This window comes from Aotus nancymaae, unplaced genomic scaffold, assembly GCF_030222135.1.
Source record: "Aotus nancymaae isolate 86718 unplaced genomic scaffold, 86718_ANA_hifiasm-v0.15.2.pri h1tg000079l, whole genome shotgun sequence".
Classification (NCBI taxonomy): Eukaryota; Metazoa; Chordata; class Mammalia; order Primates; family Aotidae; genus Aotus; species Aotus nancymaae.
The window spans coordinates 5,613,310-5,628,833 of record NW_026988494.1 but is presented as its reverse complement, the minus strand read 5'-3'; the positions used below and the strand labels follow the sequence as shown (position 1 = coordinate 5,628,833).

The window sequence follows — 15,524 nt, the reverse complement described above, 5'->3', positions numbered from 1 at the left end:
TATCTAGTTTCAAATAGCCAGAAGGATATTGAACACTCCCAACACAAAAAAAGATAGATATTTGAGATAGATTTGCTAATTACCCTGATCTGATCACATTATATGTATCAAAGCATCACTATATATCCCATGAATATGTACATTTGTCAATTTTAAAAAAGAGAGAATTTTAAAAAAGAAAAAAGAAATGTATGTATGTATATATTAAATAGAAATACAAACACAAATTCAGAATAAACTGCAGGAAAGACAGATGGGAAGAAGAGGAGACAAGAACTTCCTTTTTATGAAAGAAATATTAATACTACTTAATTTTTTAAATTATTATCAAATTATTACTTGATAAATATGAACAAAATTCTTCATCTTCAAGATATTTTTTATGACGGTATAAAATATCAATATATTTCTTCCCCTTATCTATTTAATGAAATGAAATGAAAAGACTTTGGAGCTGACATTTGAATTTTAAAAAGCATAATTGGAAATGGAACTTCAGTAGTCTTCATTGCAAGGTTTTGCTGTAGGCACTGCCCTCTAGTGTCACCTCGTGGGAAAAGCATTTTGAATGTCATAAACCAGAAATTGACCTAAATCTTCAAATGCCATATTCTCTCTCTTCTTGGATCTTCCATCCCCGCCATGTGGTCATATCCTATTACTAGGACCCAGAATTCAGAATGAGGCTACAAGTTTTATAGGATGATTCATGATGGATTCAAAACGTTTTAATGGGAGGGCCTTCGAACCTGGTCTTGATTAATGGGGAACTGTGAGCTCTAAACAAATGTTTATTAACTTGAGAGAAAGAACCCATTTGTTTGTCTTCGACTCCTTGGGAGTACTGTGTATGCCTCAAATCAAACACAGTGCTGGACAGAAGTCTGATATGTGGTGGATGCTCAAAGGAACATGAAGTGAGTCAGGCAATGACTGATTTCAGAACTCATTTCGTTATTTGGAAGCAATCTGAAGTGCCGTAAAGGAGAGTGATCATTGTCATCATTAATAACTGTCCAAGCTACATCGCTAGTGAATACGGGCAAGTCAACACAGATGATAGAATCTAAATCATTTCCAGAGGGGAAAATGGAGAGATTAATGGGCAAAAGGCCCACCTTGATGCCTTCCATCACCTCCTATTAAAAAAAAAAACAAAAAACTTTTTAGTCCAGCTTCCCTAAATCAGATGGTTTTGGTCTAAGAAAAACCAACTATACAAAAAAGAAAAAGAAAAAAATAACCTGCTTTTCCCCCACAGTCTTTTCTTTGCAATGAGAAGAATGTATTTTCTTCCAAAGCATTATTTACTTTTTGATAACATCACATATTTCTCTCTGCCAAAATTCTGACACATGTTCAGTTCCAAGATTCTCTTCCTTTGCTACTAGATAACAGAGGAAGTGCGCCTTGTTTCCCTTTGACTTCAACAGTTTTTGGTTTCCAGGCCCAGCTCGGTGGCTCGTGCCTGCAGCACTTTGGGAAGCCGAGGCGGGTGGATCACCTGAGGTCAGGAGTTCAAGACCAGCCTGGCCAACATGGTGAAACCCCTGTCTCTAATAAATATATAAAAATTAGCTGCCTGTAATCCCAGCTACTCCAGAGGCTGAAGCAGGCAAATCACTTGAACCAGGGAGGCAGAGGTTGCAGTGAGCCGAGATCGGGCCATTGCACTCTAGTCTGGGCGACAAGAGCGAAACTCTGCCTCAAAAAAATAAATAAATAACCAGAGTTTTCAGTTTCCAAAGTTGTTGCGTCTCCACCCTAAAGCCCCAGGCTCTGAGACCTCGATATCATACTCAGTTTGCTAATCAGAAAGATTAACTTTTGCTAAAGACAGGCTTGGACTGGAGTATTTAAGTCATAATACAGTCAATACCTACAACAGGGTGGATTTGGTTAGAAATCATCTCTTAGAGGATTTCACAAGAATGTTTCTTCTCTGGTAGTTATATTCAAGGTCAGAAATCTTTTTTTTTTTTTTTTTGGAGACAGAGTCTTGCTCTGTCACCCAAGGCTGGAGTGCAGTGGCATGATCTCAGCTCACTGCAGTCTCTGCCTCCTGGGTTCAAGCAATTCTGCCTCAGCCTCCCAAGTAGCTAGGATTACAGGCAGCTAATTTTTGTATTTTTGGTAGAGACGAGGTTTCATCATGTTGGCCAGGCTGGTCTTGAACTCCTGACCTCGTGATCCACCAGGCCTGGCCAGAAATCATCTTTTTTAGACAAGGTCTTGCTCTATACCCAGGCTAGAGTGGCACGATCTCGGCTCACTTCAACCTCCAACTCCCAGGCAGCCTCAAGCAATGCGCCCACCTCAGCCCCTCGAGTAGCTGGAACTATAGGCATACACCATCACACCTGGATAATTCTTTGTATTTTTTGTAAAGACAGTCTCACCATATTGTCCAGGGTGGTCTTGAACTCCTGGACTCAAGCAATCCATTTACCTTGGCCTCCCAAAGTGCCAGGATTACAAGCATAAGCCACCAGCCAGTCAGAAATTATTTAACTCACTTTATGGTGCTTCTAATTTTGGCTTATGATCCAGGAGCAGAGATCCTATTCCCTACATTAATATTCACTTAATTAACACTTCAACCAAAAACCCCTCACCATAGGTTTGTATCCTTTGATATAAAATCAAAATGACAATTCTTGCAATTTTTTTTTTTCTGATCCAGGGTCTCACTCTGTCACCCAGGCCATGGTATAGTGGCACAATAGTTCACTGCAGCCTTGACCTCCTGGGCTTAAGTGATCCTCCTTCCTCAGCCTCCTGAGTAGCCAGGACACAGATTCATGCCACTATGCCCAGCTATTTTTTTTTTTTGAGACACAGTTTTGTTCTTATTGCCCAGGCTAGAGTGCAATGGCACGATCTTGGCTCACTGCAAATTCCGCCTCCCGGGTTCAAGAAATTCTCCTGCCTCAGCCTCCCGAGTAGCTTGGATTACAGACATGCACCACCACACCCATCTAGTTTTGTATTTTTTAGTAGAGATGAGGTTTCTCCATGTTGGTCAGGCTGGTCTCGAACTCCTGACATCAGGTGATCCACCCGTCTCGGCCTCCCAAAGTGCTGGGATTATAGGCATGAGCCACTACGGCCCGGCCGCCCAGCTAATATTTCAAATTTGTTTTACAAGCAGGGTCTCACTATGTTGCCCAGGCTGGTCTTAAACTCCTGGGCTTAAGTGATGCTCCTGCCTCCATCTCCCAAAGTGCTGGGATTACAGGTGTGAGTAACCATTCCCGGCCCAATTCTTGCAGTTTTTGACCCTCACAGACATGCCACATAGAAGTCAGACATTTCAAATTCTGAGTCATGGTTGACAATCAGAGATTCTATGCTGCCAGCCTAAAATGCAACATTTTATATTTATGTTAATAAATTTCCCATAAGCCAACAAATCTAAAAATAGGAATAATAGTTTCTAGTATAGATTTTGAATCTACCAATATGGCACATAACTGAGAAGGGTCTATTTCTCTTTAGGCACATAAAGTAAAAAACAGCCATTACTAAAATCTTTACGAAGTCACCAGAGTATATGAGAAAGAACATGGGTTTTTAAGCCAAGGGAGTTAGGGATGAAAACTGAGTTTAGTCATGATATTATTTGGGCAAATTACTGTAATTCTCTGAGCCATGACCCTCATCTTTCAAATAAGGAAAATACTGGCCATATTAGACTCCTTTGTGCCTGTAACACAGAGGCTACCTAGGAAATGCTAATTTCCATCCTTCCCTACTTCCCCGTGTCCCATGGCCCGGTCTCACTGGTTTTATGTCCTGTACAAGGGACAGGACCACTACCCACCTGCTGTGCATAAGCTTCCATGAAGCTGCTACCAGCGAGAAGTCATTGTTCTCTCCTTTTCCTAGACTGCATCTGTCTCCATCATTAGGGCTTTCAGGAATGCTGGGGCAAGATGCTTTCCAACAGTCAAAAGCCCTAGAGGGAAGCAGGATGTCTGGCCACAGACTGCGGACCACTCACAGCTGAGACCCCCTTCCAGCTAACTGCAGCTTGGAGTTCCTCCCTTTTACTCCATTTTTCTTCCAGATAATCCCCCTTCTTTCACTTCTTGGTTCCCCTTCGACATTCCACCCTCTCCTCCACTCCTGATTAAACAGCCTAACAAACTGGATTTGCTAACCCAAAATACAAACCAGAGGCCTCTATTCTGGCAGCTCTCTGCTGCCCCCTCTTGTCGCCAAATGGAACAGGTCACTTTTCTTCCCACAAAAAAATCTCATTTCACTGTTCAGGAACGCGCAGCACTTATTGAGGTCGGGGCCAGGCACCGTGCTAGGTATTAAGAGACTCAACAGTGAGCAAAATGAGCAAAATCAGAAAATGCCTTGTTCTCACAGAGCTTACGGTACAGTGAAAAAGGCAGGCATTAAACAAATAATCGTATTAGTAACTATAATACCAGAACTCAAAAGTGTGATGAAATGCTGAGAGGCCAGTTGGTGGCTCACGCCTATAATCCCAGCACTTTGGGAGGCCCAGAAGGGAGGATGCCTGGAGGCCATGAGTTCAAGACCAGCCTGGGCAATACAGTGAGACTCAACGCCTACAAAAGTTGTTTTTTGATTAGGGCATGGTTTTGCACGCCTCTAGTCCTAGCTAATTGGGAGGCTGAGGCAGGAGGATTGCTTGAGCCCAGGAGTTTGAGACTGCAGTGAGCTACAATCACACCACTGTACTCTGGCCTGGGCAACAGAACAAGACCCAGTCTCTTAAAAAATAAAAATTTAAACATTTTTAAAATGAATGCTATGAGAGCCTATAATATGGAATCTGTCAGGTCAAAGAAGTCTTCTTGGAGGTGGTGCTTAAGGCTGAAATGGAAGGATGCCCTATCTGTAATATAAGGGAAATCATTTATATTTAGTAAGTATATCAATATTACTTGAAAGGCTGAGATGGGAGGATCAAAAACAGCCTGGACAACATAGGAAACCTTGTGCCTTCAAAAAAAAATTATCTTGCTATACTCAGTAATTACAAAGAAAAATAATTTTAAAAACCAAAAGCTGGCCGGGCACAGTGGCTCATGCCTGTAATCATAATCCCAGCACTCTGAGAGGCTGACGGGGGCAGATCATTTGAGGTCAGGAGTTCAAAACCAGTCTGGCCAACATGATAAAACCTCATCTCTACTAAAAACACAAAAAAATTAGCCAGGCATGGTGGCGGATGTCTGTGATTCCAGCTACTTGGGAGGCTGAGACAGCAGAATTGCTTGAACCCAGGAAATGGAGGTTGCAGTAAGCCGAGATCCAGCCTGGGCGACAGAGCAAGACTCTGTCTCAAAAAAAAAAAATTATAATAATAAAAAAATACCTAAAAGCTTGGCCAGACGTGGTGGCTCACACCTATAATCCCAGCATTCTGGGAGGCCAAGGCAGGTGAATCATCTGAGGTTAGGAGTTCAAGGCCATCCTGGCCAACATGGCAAAGCCTGTCTCTACTAAAAATACAGAACTTAGCTGGGTGTGGTGGCGGGTGCCTGTAATCCCAGCTACTCGGGAGGCTGAGGCCAGAGAATCACTTGAACCCAGGAGGTAGAGGCCGCACTGAGCAAAGATTGCACCATTGCACTCCAGCCTGGGTGACAGAGTGAGATTTTGTCTCAAAACAAAAACAAAAACAAAAACAAAATCTTGTCAAGCAGACCACAAGCCCGCTGCCTGGCCAGCCCATCTACCCAAATAACTAGTTCAGCTCAAAACCTGTCTTTGAGGTTTTCTCAACTTACCATGATATTTCCAAAGTCCCGTGTTCAAAAGCTATCCCCAAAGCAGGATTTGGTGTTAGCAAGAGCAAATATAAAAACTGACCTATCTTCCTCTTCTCCTACTCTCTCCTGGTTCTTTTCCCAACACTTGAGACTAAAAGACATGGGGCTGTCTCCCCTTCCTTCTGCCACTGAGTGTCAAGGCTCGTGACCAAGCTGTCACTACTGGAAGCAGCAGGTTCTCAGCAGGAGAAATCTAAGCCCTGAGTATTCCAGTCTTCATTCTTATTATGTTCAAGGAGGAGCCAAAGACATTTTGAAAATCCCTTCAAGAGAATAGTCTGACTTTAGAAGGCTCTTATTATTTTATATTATTTTATAGGAAAGACCCTATTAGGATTGTCAAAATTGAATACGAATGTCAAACTTTCCTCCTGCAATAATCCTATTCTCCCCAAGACAGATGGATGCTTTAGACTAATAAGGGAGATGGTAACCTATTCAAAAGAAGAAGAAAAAATACTTTCCACCCCACAAAACCATCTCGATTAGTACAGCTTTTAAAATATTTGCTATGGTTTGAATGTGTCTCCCAAAAAGCAAGTGTTAGAAACTTAATCCCCAAAACAACAGTGTTGTGGGGTGTGGCTGATGGGAGGTGGTTAGGTCACGAGGGCTCCACCCTCTTGATATAAGTAGAATTTTCGATGCCGCAAAAGAAGTAGCACTCGAATATAAACTTCCTCAGCGAGGCAATTTACTTCTATAGAAGGGGGTGGCTCACAGATGGAACAACGGCGAGTGTACACCTGGACAAGGAGGGGAAGTGGTACTTATGCCTGAGGGAGGTCACCCCTACTGCTGTCATTCCCCTATTGGCTAGGGTTAGGCGCCACAGTCTAGTCTAATTCCGATTGGCTATTTTAAAGGGAGGAGGGGTATAAGCCACAGTGGCAGGATGGGTAGTTTGGTGGGATGAATGTTACAGGCAGGTCAGAGCAGGTGAGCAGGGGTCAAAGCAGGTGACTGGAGAAGGTGACCGGGATGAGTCAGGATGGGGCAGGGGAATGGCAGAACAGATGTGAACTACTGATTAGAACTGGTGGAAAAGGTTATTTACTGAAACTACAGGGAAGTTAAACTTTAAAATAGAGGATTAAAGACTAAGAGAGCTGAACATACAGACATACTGATTACTATTATTTTTTAATTTAATTTAATTTTATTTATGTATTTTTTTGAGATGGAGTTTCGCTCTCGTTACCCAGGCTGGAGTGCAATGGCGCGATCTCGGCTCACTGCAACCTCCGCCTCCTGGGTTCAGGCAATTCTACTGCCTCAGCCTCCTGAGTAGCTGGGATTACGGGCACGTGCCACCATGCCCAGCTAATTTTTTGTATTTTTTTATTAGAGACGGGGTTTCACCATGTTGACCAGGATGGTCTCGATCTCTTGACCTCGTGATCCACCCGCCTCAGCCTCCCAAAGTGCTGGGATTACAGGCGTGAGCCACCGCGCCTGGCTGACATACTGATTATTTGAAGAGAAACTTGGGGTTCACTGTATCTAACACTCTGAATGGATTAAGGCTGATGATAAAAGGGCTTGAGGCTATGAGTCCAACCTCTTGCTCACTCACTCTTTTTGGCTCTTCCACCATGGGATGACACAGCAAGAAGGACCTCGCCAAGTGCTGACCCCTCTATCTTAGACTTCCCAGCCCCCAGAACCATGAGCCAATAAATGGGTTGCATATTAATTACCCAGTCTCCAGTATTCTGTTACAGAAGCACAAAACAGGCTAAGACAATATTATAATCCTATTGCCACTGCTCTTTAGCTCTGTATGGCAGCTCATCTGAACAAGAGCAGGATGCTACGTCACAGGATACAACTTACTGGCCATCCACCCTGCCCCAGGCAGTGTGTTGTGGACTTTACATGAATTATACTCAAACCTTACAAAAACCCTAAAGAAACTGCTTTTCTATTTTCATTTTACAAATAAAAAAGGAATTTTAAGGATATTAAGTAACAATGCCAGTGTCAGAGATCTAACAAGTGGTAGAAATGAATTCAGCCCAGTATTTACTGCAGGCTTGCTGCCCAGGCTCACTTCAAGTTTCTGCTCCCTGCATTCTGCTGCAGTGTCTCTTGGCTACCCTAGCTATGGCTCCAGTGGCCCAGATCTAGCTCAGGCAGCCCTTCCAGAAGGTATAAGTGGCAAATTTTGGTGACACCTGCATGATTCCAACTCTGCATGTACATAGACTGCAAAAGCTGTGGAGGAAGAGCTACCTCCAGAGAGATTTCAAAGGATTCCTTGGAGAGGCTTGTGGACCAGGAAGAGAACTGCCACAGGGGCAGAGGCACTGCAGAGAGTCCCCAGTAGGACAATGATTCGGGGAGTCATGAAGGCAGGGTCACCCTGAGACCTCAGAATTGTAAATCCAGTATGCAACACCAGCCTCAGGGAGCCACAGACACCTGAGAGCTGTCACGTGGGCTACATTCAGCTAAACTATGGGGACAGGGCCACACAAGACTTATGGGGTCCAATTCCCATCCCAGTGTGTCCAGAAGGCAAGACATGAAGTCAAAGATGATTCTCAAGCCTGAGGATTTAATCTTGTTTGCCTTACTGGGTTTTAGACTTTCTAGGGCTCTGTTACCCCTTTCTTGCATATTTCTCCCTTTTGGAATGGGAATGGTCTACCCAATGCCTGTCTCACCATTGTACTTTAGTAGTATACAACTTGTCTGATTTCACGGGTTCAGACCAGTACTCTCAGACCCAAGGTTTTTCCATTACTCCAGTTTCTCAAGCAATTCAGGGTAGAGAGTTACGACATGCCTCACATCACCCCTCTCCCTGCCAAAAAAGTCACTATTATCTCTCCAAAGTATGGAGATGTATAAAATTAGACCTGCCATTGTTCATAAAGACTGAAGTTCTTTCTGTCAACCTGATATTTAATAATTGTTTGACTAATGTAAATCAGTTTTGGCTTCTTTCTTCCAAGGAATAATATAGTATAACATAGAGGTCATGCTGGAGTGTTACAAAAAAGATATGTACTTGCTAAAACTCATGGCGGAAATGCATGAAGCAATTAAGGGCGAGGGGCAGAAGGAGAAAGGGAGGAAGAGACAGTGACAAAATTCTGAGCAAGAAAAAGCACAGGAGGTACGGCTGCATGCAACCAATGATGAGGAAAAACACTTGATCTTAACTAAAATGAAAAAGAAAGGATCAGCCGCAGCAACTCATGCCTGTAATCCCAGCACTTGGGGAGGCTGAGGCAGGTGGATCGCTTAAGGCCAGGAGTTCGAAGTCAGCCTGGCCAACATGGTGAAACCCCACAACTACTAAAAATACAAAAATTAGCCGGGCATGGTGGCAGGCACCTGTAATTCCAACTACTTGGGAGAATGAAGCAAAAGAATCGCTTGAACCCGGGAGGCAGAGGTTGCAGTGAGCCAAGATCGCACCACTGCACTCCAGCCTGGATGACAGAGTAAGACTCTGTCTCAAAAAAAAAAAGACCCCAGTTTACATGTAACCCCAGCAAACTTTCCCATGTTCTAGAACTCACCACCCTCTACTCCACTAATGCCATTACCAACCCCCATTTCACACCCAGGCTGTGACTGAGAAAATCTACAACTTGTATGAGCACGATGGTGTCCCGTTGGTAAATGTCACTATTACCCTTGAAAGACAGAACCCTGGCGGGGAGATCAATGTTACAGGTTGAGCAAAAGCCAAAGGAACTTGGTTGCCCCAAAAATCAAATATGCTCCTTTTGTCTTTATGCCTTCAATTCCTCTCAATCTTTTGGTGACTTAACCAGGGACTGCTTGGAAAACCAAATTTAGAGGCTGTAAGTGGGAAACCTGGGAATTTAGAATGTGATCGTTTGCCTTTGTTTCAAACTTTGGGACAATTTGACTAGGAAGGTTGCAAACTGCTGAACATCATGTATGAAAATAAAAACTAGTGTTCAGTTACCTTGAGAAGAAAGGGAATACGGACCACCCAGGTCAATCATGTGTCAAAGACTTGAGACTCAAAAACCAGGGGTTTTACAGTTATTGATCATAGAGGAAATTTAAAGACATCGTTTTAGAGAAAACTAGCAACACGTGTATACTGGGCAGACAGCTAACTCAGATGACCCTAGAAGCCCTTCAGCCTCAATAGTTTCATGGTTTTATGGCAAAATGCACACTTACCCTTGGAGGGTGTGCATTCTGGGGCTGGGTGGAGATAGTAGAGAAGGATTTCAATGTCATCCCTTCTGGATCCATGCTTTTGCTCAGCATCAGCTAAGCATCTCATTCTAAGCAGAGACCACTTGTTTTGACACGTTCCAATATCACCAGATGTCATATGAGTCCAATAATTAAGTGCTCCTCAAAGACTAAATTGTGCCCATGTGGCTAAAAGTATACCCTAGTTGTCCAGGCACCTGTAATCCCAGCACTTTGGGGGGCCAAGGCAGGTGGATCACTTGAGGCCAGGAGTTCCAGACAAGCCTGGTCAATATGGTAAGACCCAGTGTCTACCAAAAAATACAAAAATTAGCTGGCATAGTGGCTCATGCCTTTTGAGACAAGTTTCACTCTTGTCACCCAGGCTGGAGTGCAGTGGTGCGATCTTGGCTCACTGCAACCTCCACCTCCTGGGTTCAAGTGATTCTTCTGCCTCAGCCTCCCAAGTAGCTGGGACTACAGGCACACGCCACCACACCCACCTAATTTTTGTATTTTCTGTAGAGACAAGGTTTCACCATGTTGGCCAGGCTGGTCTCAAACTCCTGACCTCATGATCTATCCACCTCAGCCTCCCAAAGTGCTGGGATTACAAGCATGAGCCACTGTGCCTGGTCAATTTTTTTTTGAGACAGAGTCTCACTGTCACCCAGACTGGAGTGCAGTGTCATGATCTCAGCTCACTGCAACCTCCACCTCCTAGATTCAAGCAATTCTCCTGCCTCAGCCTCCCAAGTAGCTGGGATTACAGGCGTGCATCACACCCAGACAAATTTTGTATTTTTAGTAGAGATGGGGTTTCACTATGTTAGCCAGGCGGGTCTTGAACTCCTGACCTCAGGTGATCTACCCTCCTCAGCCTCCCAAAGTGCTGGGATAATAGACATGAGCCACCGTACCCAGCCTAATTTTGTCTTTATATAATTTTTTCAACTTTTTTTTTTAAGTTGAAAAACGATTTATTTCACTAGAAAGAAAAAAAGTGACCCAACTCTGTAGGTCTAGTCTTTAGACCAAAAAGAGACCCAGGGGCAGTAAGACTCTCACCAAGATCAATCCCAAATCCAACAGTGGCAGGAGGCGGGGAGGAGACAGCACAGGTCCCCACCGCAGTTTCTGCACACAATGAGGCCTGCTGGGAGAACAGAACATGAGTGGGAAGTTACAGAAGTACTGAAGGACAGAAGAACAGGAAAATGAGCAGGAGAGGAAAGGAAAGAAAGAGAAGGTCTGAACTTAGTACGGTAAATTAAGGTCCAGGGTTCCTGAGGGACGAACACAGAGCCAAGAACATCCCAGAGACTCGGTACCGCAAAGGGTGTATTCTCATGCACAACCGCAGCTCGGAATTTCAGCCCATACACATTCCACCTTAAAACTCTGTGTTATCAAGGCCCCTGATGGCCTCCACTGCATCCTCTGCCCGCTCCACGTGTACGAAGGCATAATCTTTCATGATGTCACATTCGACGACCAGACCACATTCCTCAAACTGGGCTCGAAGCTCCTTCTTGGTGCAGGTGGGACTGATGCTGCCCACATGCAATTTGGTTGAGGTTTTGCTGTTATTCTCACTGGCTTCCACGTTGATGTTCACCCCATGAAGCTTGTAATGGTGCAGGTTGCATATGGCATCTTCCGCTGCAGTTTTATCTTCTATGCGCACAAAGCCGTAATTTCTCTTTTTTTTTTTTTTTTGAGATGGAGTCTTACTCTGTCACCAAGGCTGGAGTGTAATGGCGCAGTCTCAGCTCGCTGCAACTCCTCCCGAGTTAAAGAAAGTCTCCTGCCTCAGTCTCCTGAGTAGCTGGGATTACAGGTGCCCGCCACCACACCGGACTTTTGTATTTTTAGTAGAGATGGGGTTTCACCATGTTGGTCAGGCTGGTCTCAAACTCCTGACCTTGTGATCCACCCACCTCGGCCTCCCAAAGTGCTGGAATTACAGGCGTGAGCCACTGCGCCCAGCAAAGCCATAATTCTTAATGATGTCACATTCCAGCATCTTCCCATACTGCTTGAAGAATGAGCTCTGTGACTCCTGGGGCAGGTTTCTGATGAACAGCTTTACCATCCTGACAACAGCCCACACAGAAATCCGGAGGGCCTCCTCCTCGCAGTGCGGATGCTTCTGGCAAAATGCTAAAATCGCAGCCAATTTTTTTCAACTTTTAGATTCAGGAGGTACATGTACATGATGCTGAGGTTTAGGGTATGAACGTTCTCGTTACCTAGGTACTGAGCATAGTACCCAACGGTTTTTCCATCTTTGCCCCCCTTCCTCCTTCTCCCCTCTAGTGGTCCCCTGTGTCCACTGTTGCCATCTTTATGTCCCTGCTACCCCATGTGGAGTTCCCACTTATAAGAGAGAACATGCAGTATCTGTGCATTAATTCTAATTCGCTTAGGATAATGGCCTCCAGCTGCAGCTAAATTCATGTTGCTGCAGAGGACATGATCTTGTTATTGTTTATGGCTGTATAGTATTCCATGGTATATATGTATCACATTTTCTTTATCCAATCCGCCACTGATAGGCACCTGGATTGATTCCACGTCTTTGCTCTTATGAACAGTGCTATGATGAACATGCAAGTGCATTTCATGTCTTTTTCTTATTTTCCAGCATCACTCCCCCTCACCCTTGCTTCCCTAGCACTGTACCCACAATGGAGCTCGAACCGCCCTGGCTAAGACAGAGAGAGCTGAAGCATCAGTCACAGAGCAGAGGCTCAGTTAAAATAACAAACAAAAAAACAAAGCAGACTGCCAGCTTTCAAGACATTCTTACTGAAGAAAAAAAAACATATAAATGCCCCTGGATATTCTTCTCCTAGATTTACTGATTAAATGGCTTCATCAGTTTACAAAGGAATCCGAAGGCAGGGCACGGTGGCTCACACCTGTAATCCCAGCACTGTGGGAGGCTGAGGCAGGCGGATCACTTGAGGTCAGGAGTTTAAGACCGGCCTGGCCAACAGCGTGAAACCCCATCTCTATCAAAAATACAAAAATTAGCTAGGCATGGTGGCGCATGCCTGTAGTCCCAGCTACTTGGGAGGCTGAGGCAAGAGAATCACTTGAACCTAGGAGGCGGAGGTTGCCGTGAGCCAAGATGGTACCACTGCACTCCAGTCTGGGCGACAGAGCAAGATTCCATCTCAAAAAAAAAAAAAAGGAGACTGAGGAATTTGTATTTACATTTTTAGATATAAAGTTTTGGGCTGTGAATTATATGACTGCCTACCAATTGCACACTTAAATTGATTCACTGGTCCTCACATGCAACCGAAATATATAGTTATCAATGATTTGGATGTCTAATTTAGATGCCTGTACTCAGGAAGGTAAAACATGTAGATGTCAATTACCATAAGGATTAAATACTTATATGCCTGTGGAAGCAAAATACTTTGTGATCAATAATTTACTGACATTTTTATACCCATCAGGAAGGAAATGAATAACTGCATTTAGGTTTTTTTATGCATCACAGTTGTGTTAAATTGATAACATGAGGTTGAACAGTGTCTGAAAAGTCAAGGGGCTAAATAAATATGCACAGTTAACTCTTCTTTTATATATATATATATACACACACCTGTATATATGAAAACAGATACCATTAAGCTATCAGCAAGACAGATTCTGGCCAGATGCAGTGGCTCATGACTATAATCCTAGCACTGTGGGAGGCCAAGGTAAGAGGATCGTTTGAGCCCAACTTGAGTTCAAGACCAACCTGGGCAACAGAGGGAGACCCTGTCTCTACAAAAAAAAAATTAAAAATTAGCCAGGTGTGGTGGCACATGCCTGTAGTCCCAACCATGCACTCAGGAGGCTGAGGCAGGAGGATTACTTGAGCCCAGGAGGTTGAGGCTGCAGTGAGCATTCTTTGCACCATTGCACTCCAGACTGTATGACAGTGCAAGACCCCGTTCCTCTCCCACACTGTATTAGCCCACTTTCACACTGCTGATAAAGACATTCCAGAGTCTGGGTAATTTATAAAGAAAAAGAGTTTAATGGGACTTAGAGGTCCACATGGCTGGGGAGGCCTCACAATCATGGTGAAAGCCGAAAGACATGTCTTACATGGTGGCAGACAAGAGAGAATGAGAGCCCTTATAAAATCATCAGATACAGGGCCAGGTGCAGTGGCTCATGCCTGTAATCCTAGCACTTTGGGACACAGAGGTGGGCGAATCACGAGGTCAGGAGTTCGAGACGAGCCTGGCGAACAAAGTAAAACCTTGTCTTTACTAAAAATACAAAAATTAGCCGGCCATGGTAGCGGGCACCTGTAATCCCAGCTACTCAGAAGTCTGAGGCAGGAGAATTGCTTGAAACCGGAAGGCAGAAGTTGCAGTGAGCCGAGATTGCGCCACTGCACTCCAGCCTGGGCAAAAGAGTGAAACTCCATCTCAAAAAAAAAAAAAAAAAATCAGATCTCATGAGACTTATTCACTACCATGAGAACAGTCTGGGGAAACTGCTCCTGTAATTCAATTATCTCCCACTGGGTCTTTTCCACAACATGTGGGAATTATGGGAGCCACAATTCAAGATGAGATTTGGGTGGAGACACAGCTAAGCCGTATGAACCACAAAAAAAGACTCTATCTTTGAATCACATCTCAAAGCTACCGTTTCCTTTTCCTATGCATCTTACCTAATCCAGGGCACCAGCATTTGCAGTTACTGAATAGAAACTGTGTCTTGCAGTTGCGAATGGTGCCTCATACCTGTAACCCCAGCACTTTGGGAGGCCAAGGCAGGTGGATCACTTCACGTCAGGAGTTTGAGACCAGCCTAGCCAACATGGTGAAACCCCGTGTCTACTAAAAATACAAAAAATTAGCCGTGTGTGGTGGCCTGTGCCTGTAATCCCAGCTACTTGAGAGGCTGAGGCAAGAGACTCACTTGAACCCAGTAGGTAGAGGTTGCAGTGAGCCAGGCTGCACTCCAGCCTGGGTGGGGAGGGAGGGGAGGGGAGGGGAAGGGAGGGGAGGGGAGGGGAAGGGAGGGGAGGGGAGGGGAAGGTATCTTGCTTCCACATTCATATCCCAATCTGTTCTTCGTGGAGAAGTCAGAAGGATCTTTTTAAAGCATAAATCAGAACCAAACAAAATAAAAATCAGATCACATCACCCCTGCTTAAAGCCTCCTGAGATTTTCCCATGACATTTAGAATATATCCAAACTTCCCACTCTCTCTGATGAAACCCTGATGGCCTGGCTCCTGGCTCCCATTCAAATCTCATCTCACGCTGCCCTCTCTCTTCCTTCTACCTTCAAACTACTTCCTCTTCAAGTCTTCGTCTCAAATGTTACGTCCTCAGAGAGGCCTCCCTGATCTCTCTGTCTAAAATCAAAATGTGACAAAACCTGGTGGCTCATACCTGTAATCACAGACTTTGGGAGGCTGAGGCAGGAGGACCCCTTAAGCTCAGTAGTTCAAAACCAGCCTGGGTAACATACTGAGACCCTGTCTCT

At 44.4% G+C, this 15,524-nt stretch overlaps 2 protein-coding genes across 3 annotated transcripts in view; both read right to left on the bottom strand.

The window, feature by feature from the left end:
* FUT10 (fucosyltransferase 10) overlaps nucleotides 1–15,524 on the bottom strand; it is a 107,944-nt gene that overhangs the window by 56,648 nt on the left and 35,772 nt on the right. The window lies entirely within an intron of this gene.
* On the bottom strand, nucleotides 11,401–12,114 carry LOC105733486 (RNA-binding protein 4-like). The gene is made up of 2 exons (XM_021675861.2): nucleotides 11,988–12,114; nucleotides 11,401–11,684 (listed from the first exon to the last, which is right to left on the bottom strand). The coding sequence occupies exons 1-2, from the start codon at nucleotides 12,100–12,102 to the stop codon at nucleotides 11,401–11,403; spliced, it is 399 nt and encodes a 132-aa protein (XP_021531536.1). The 5' UTR covers nucleotides 12,103–12,114.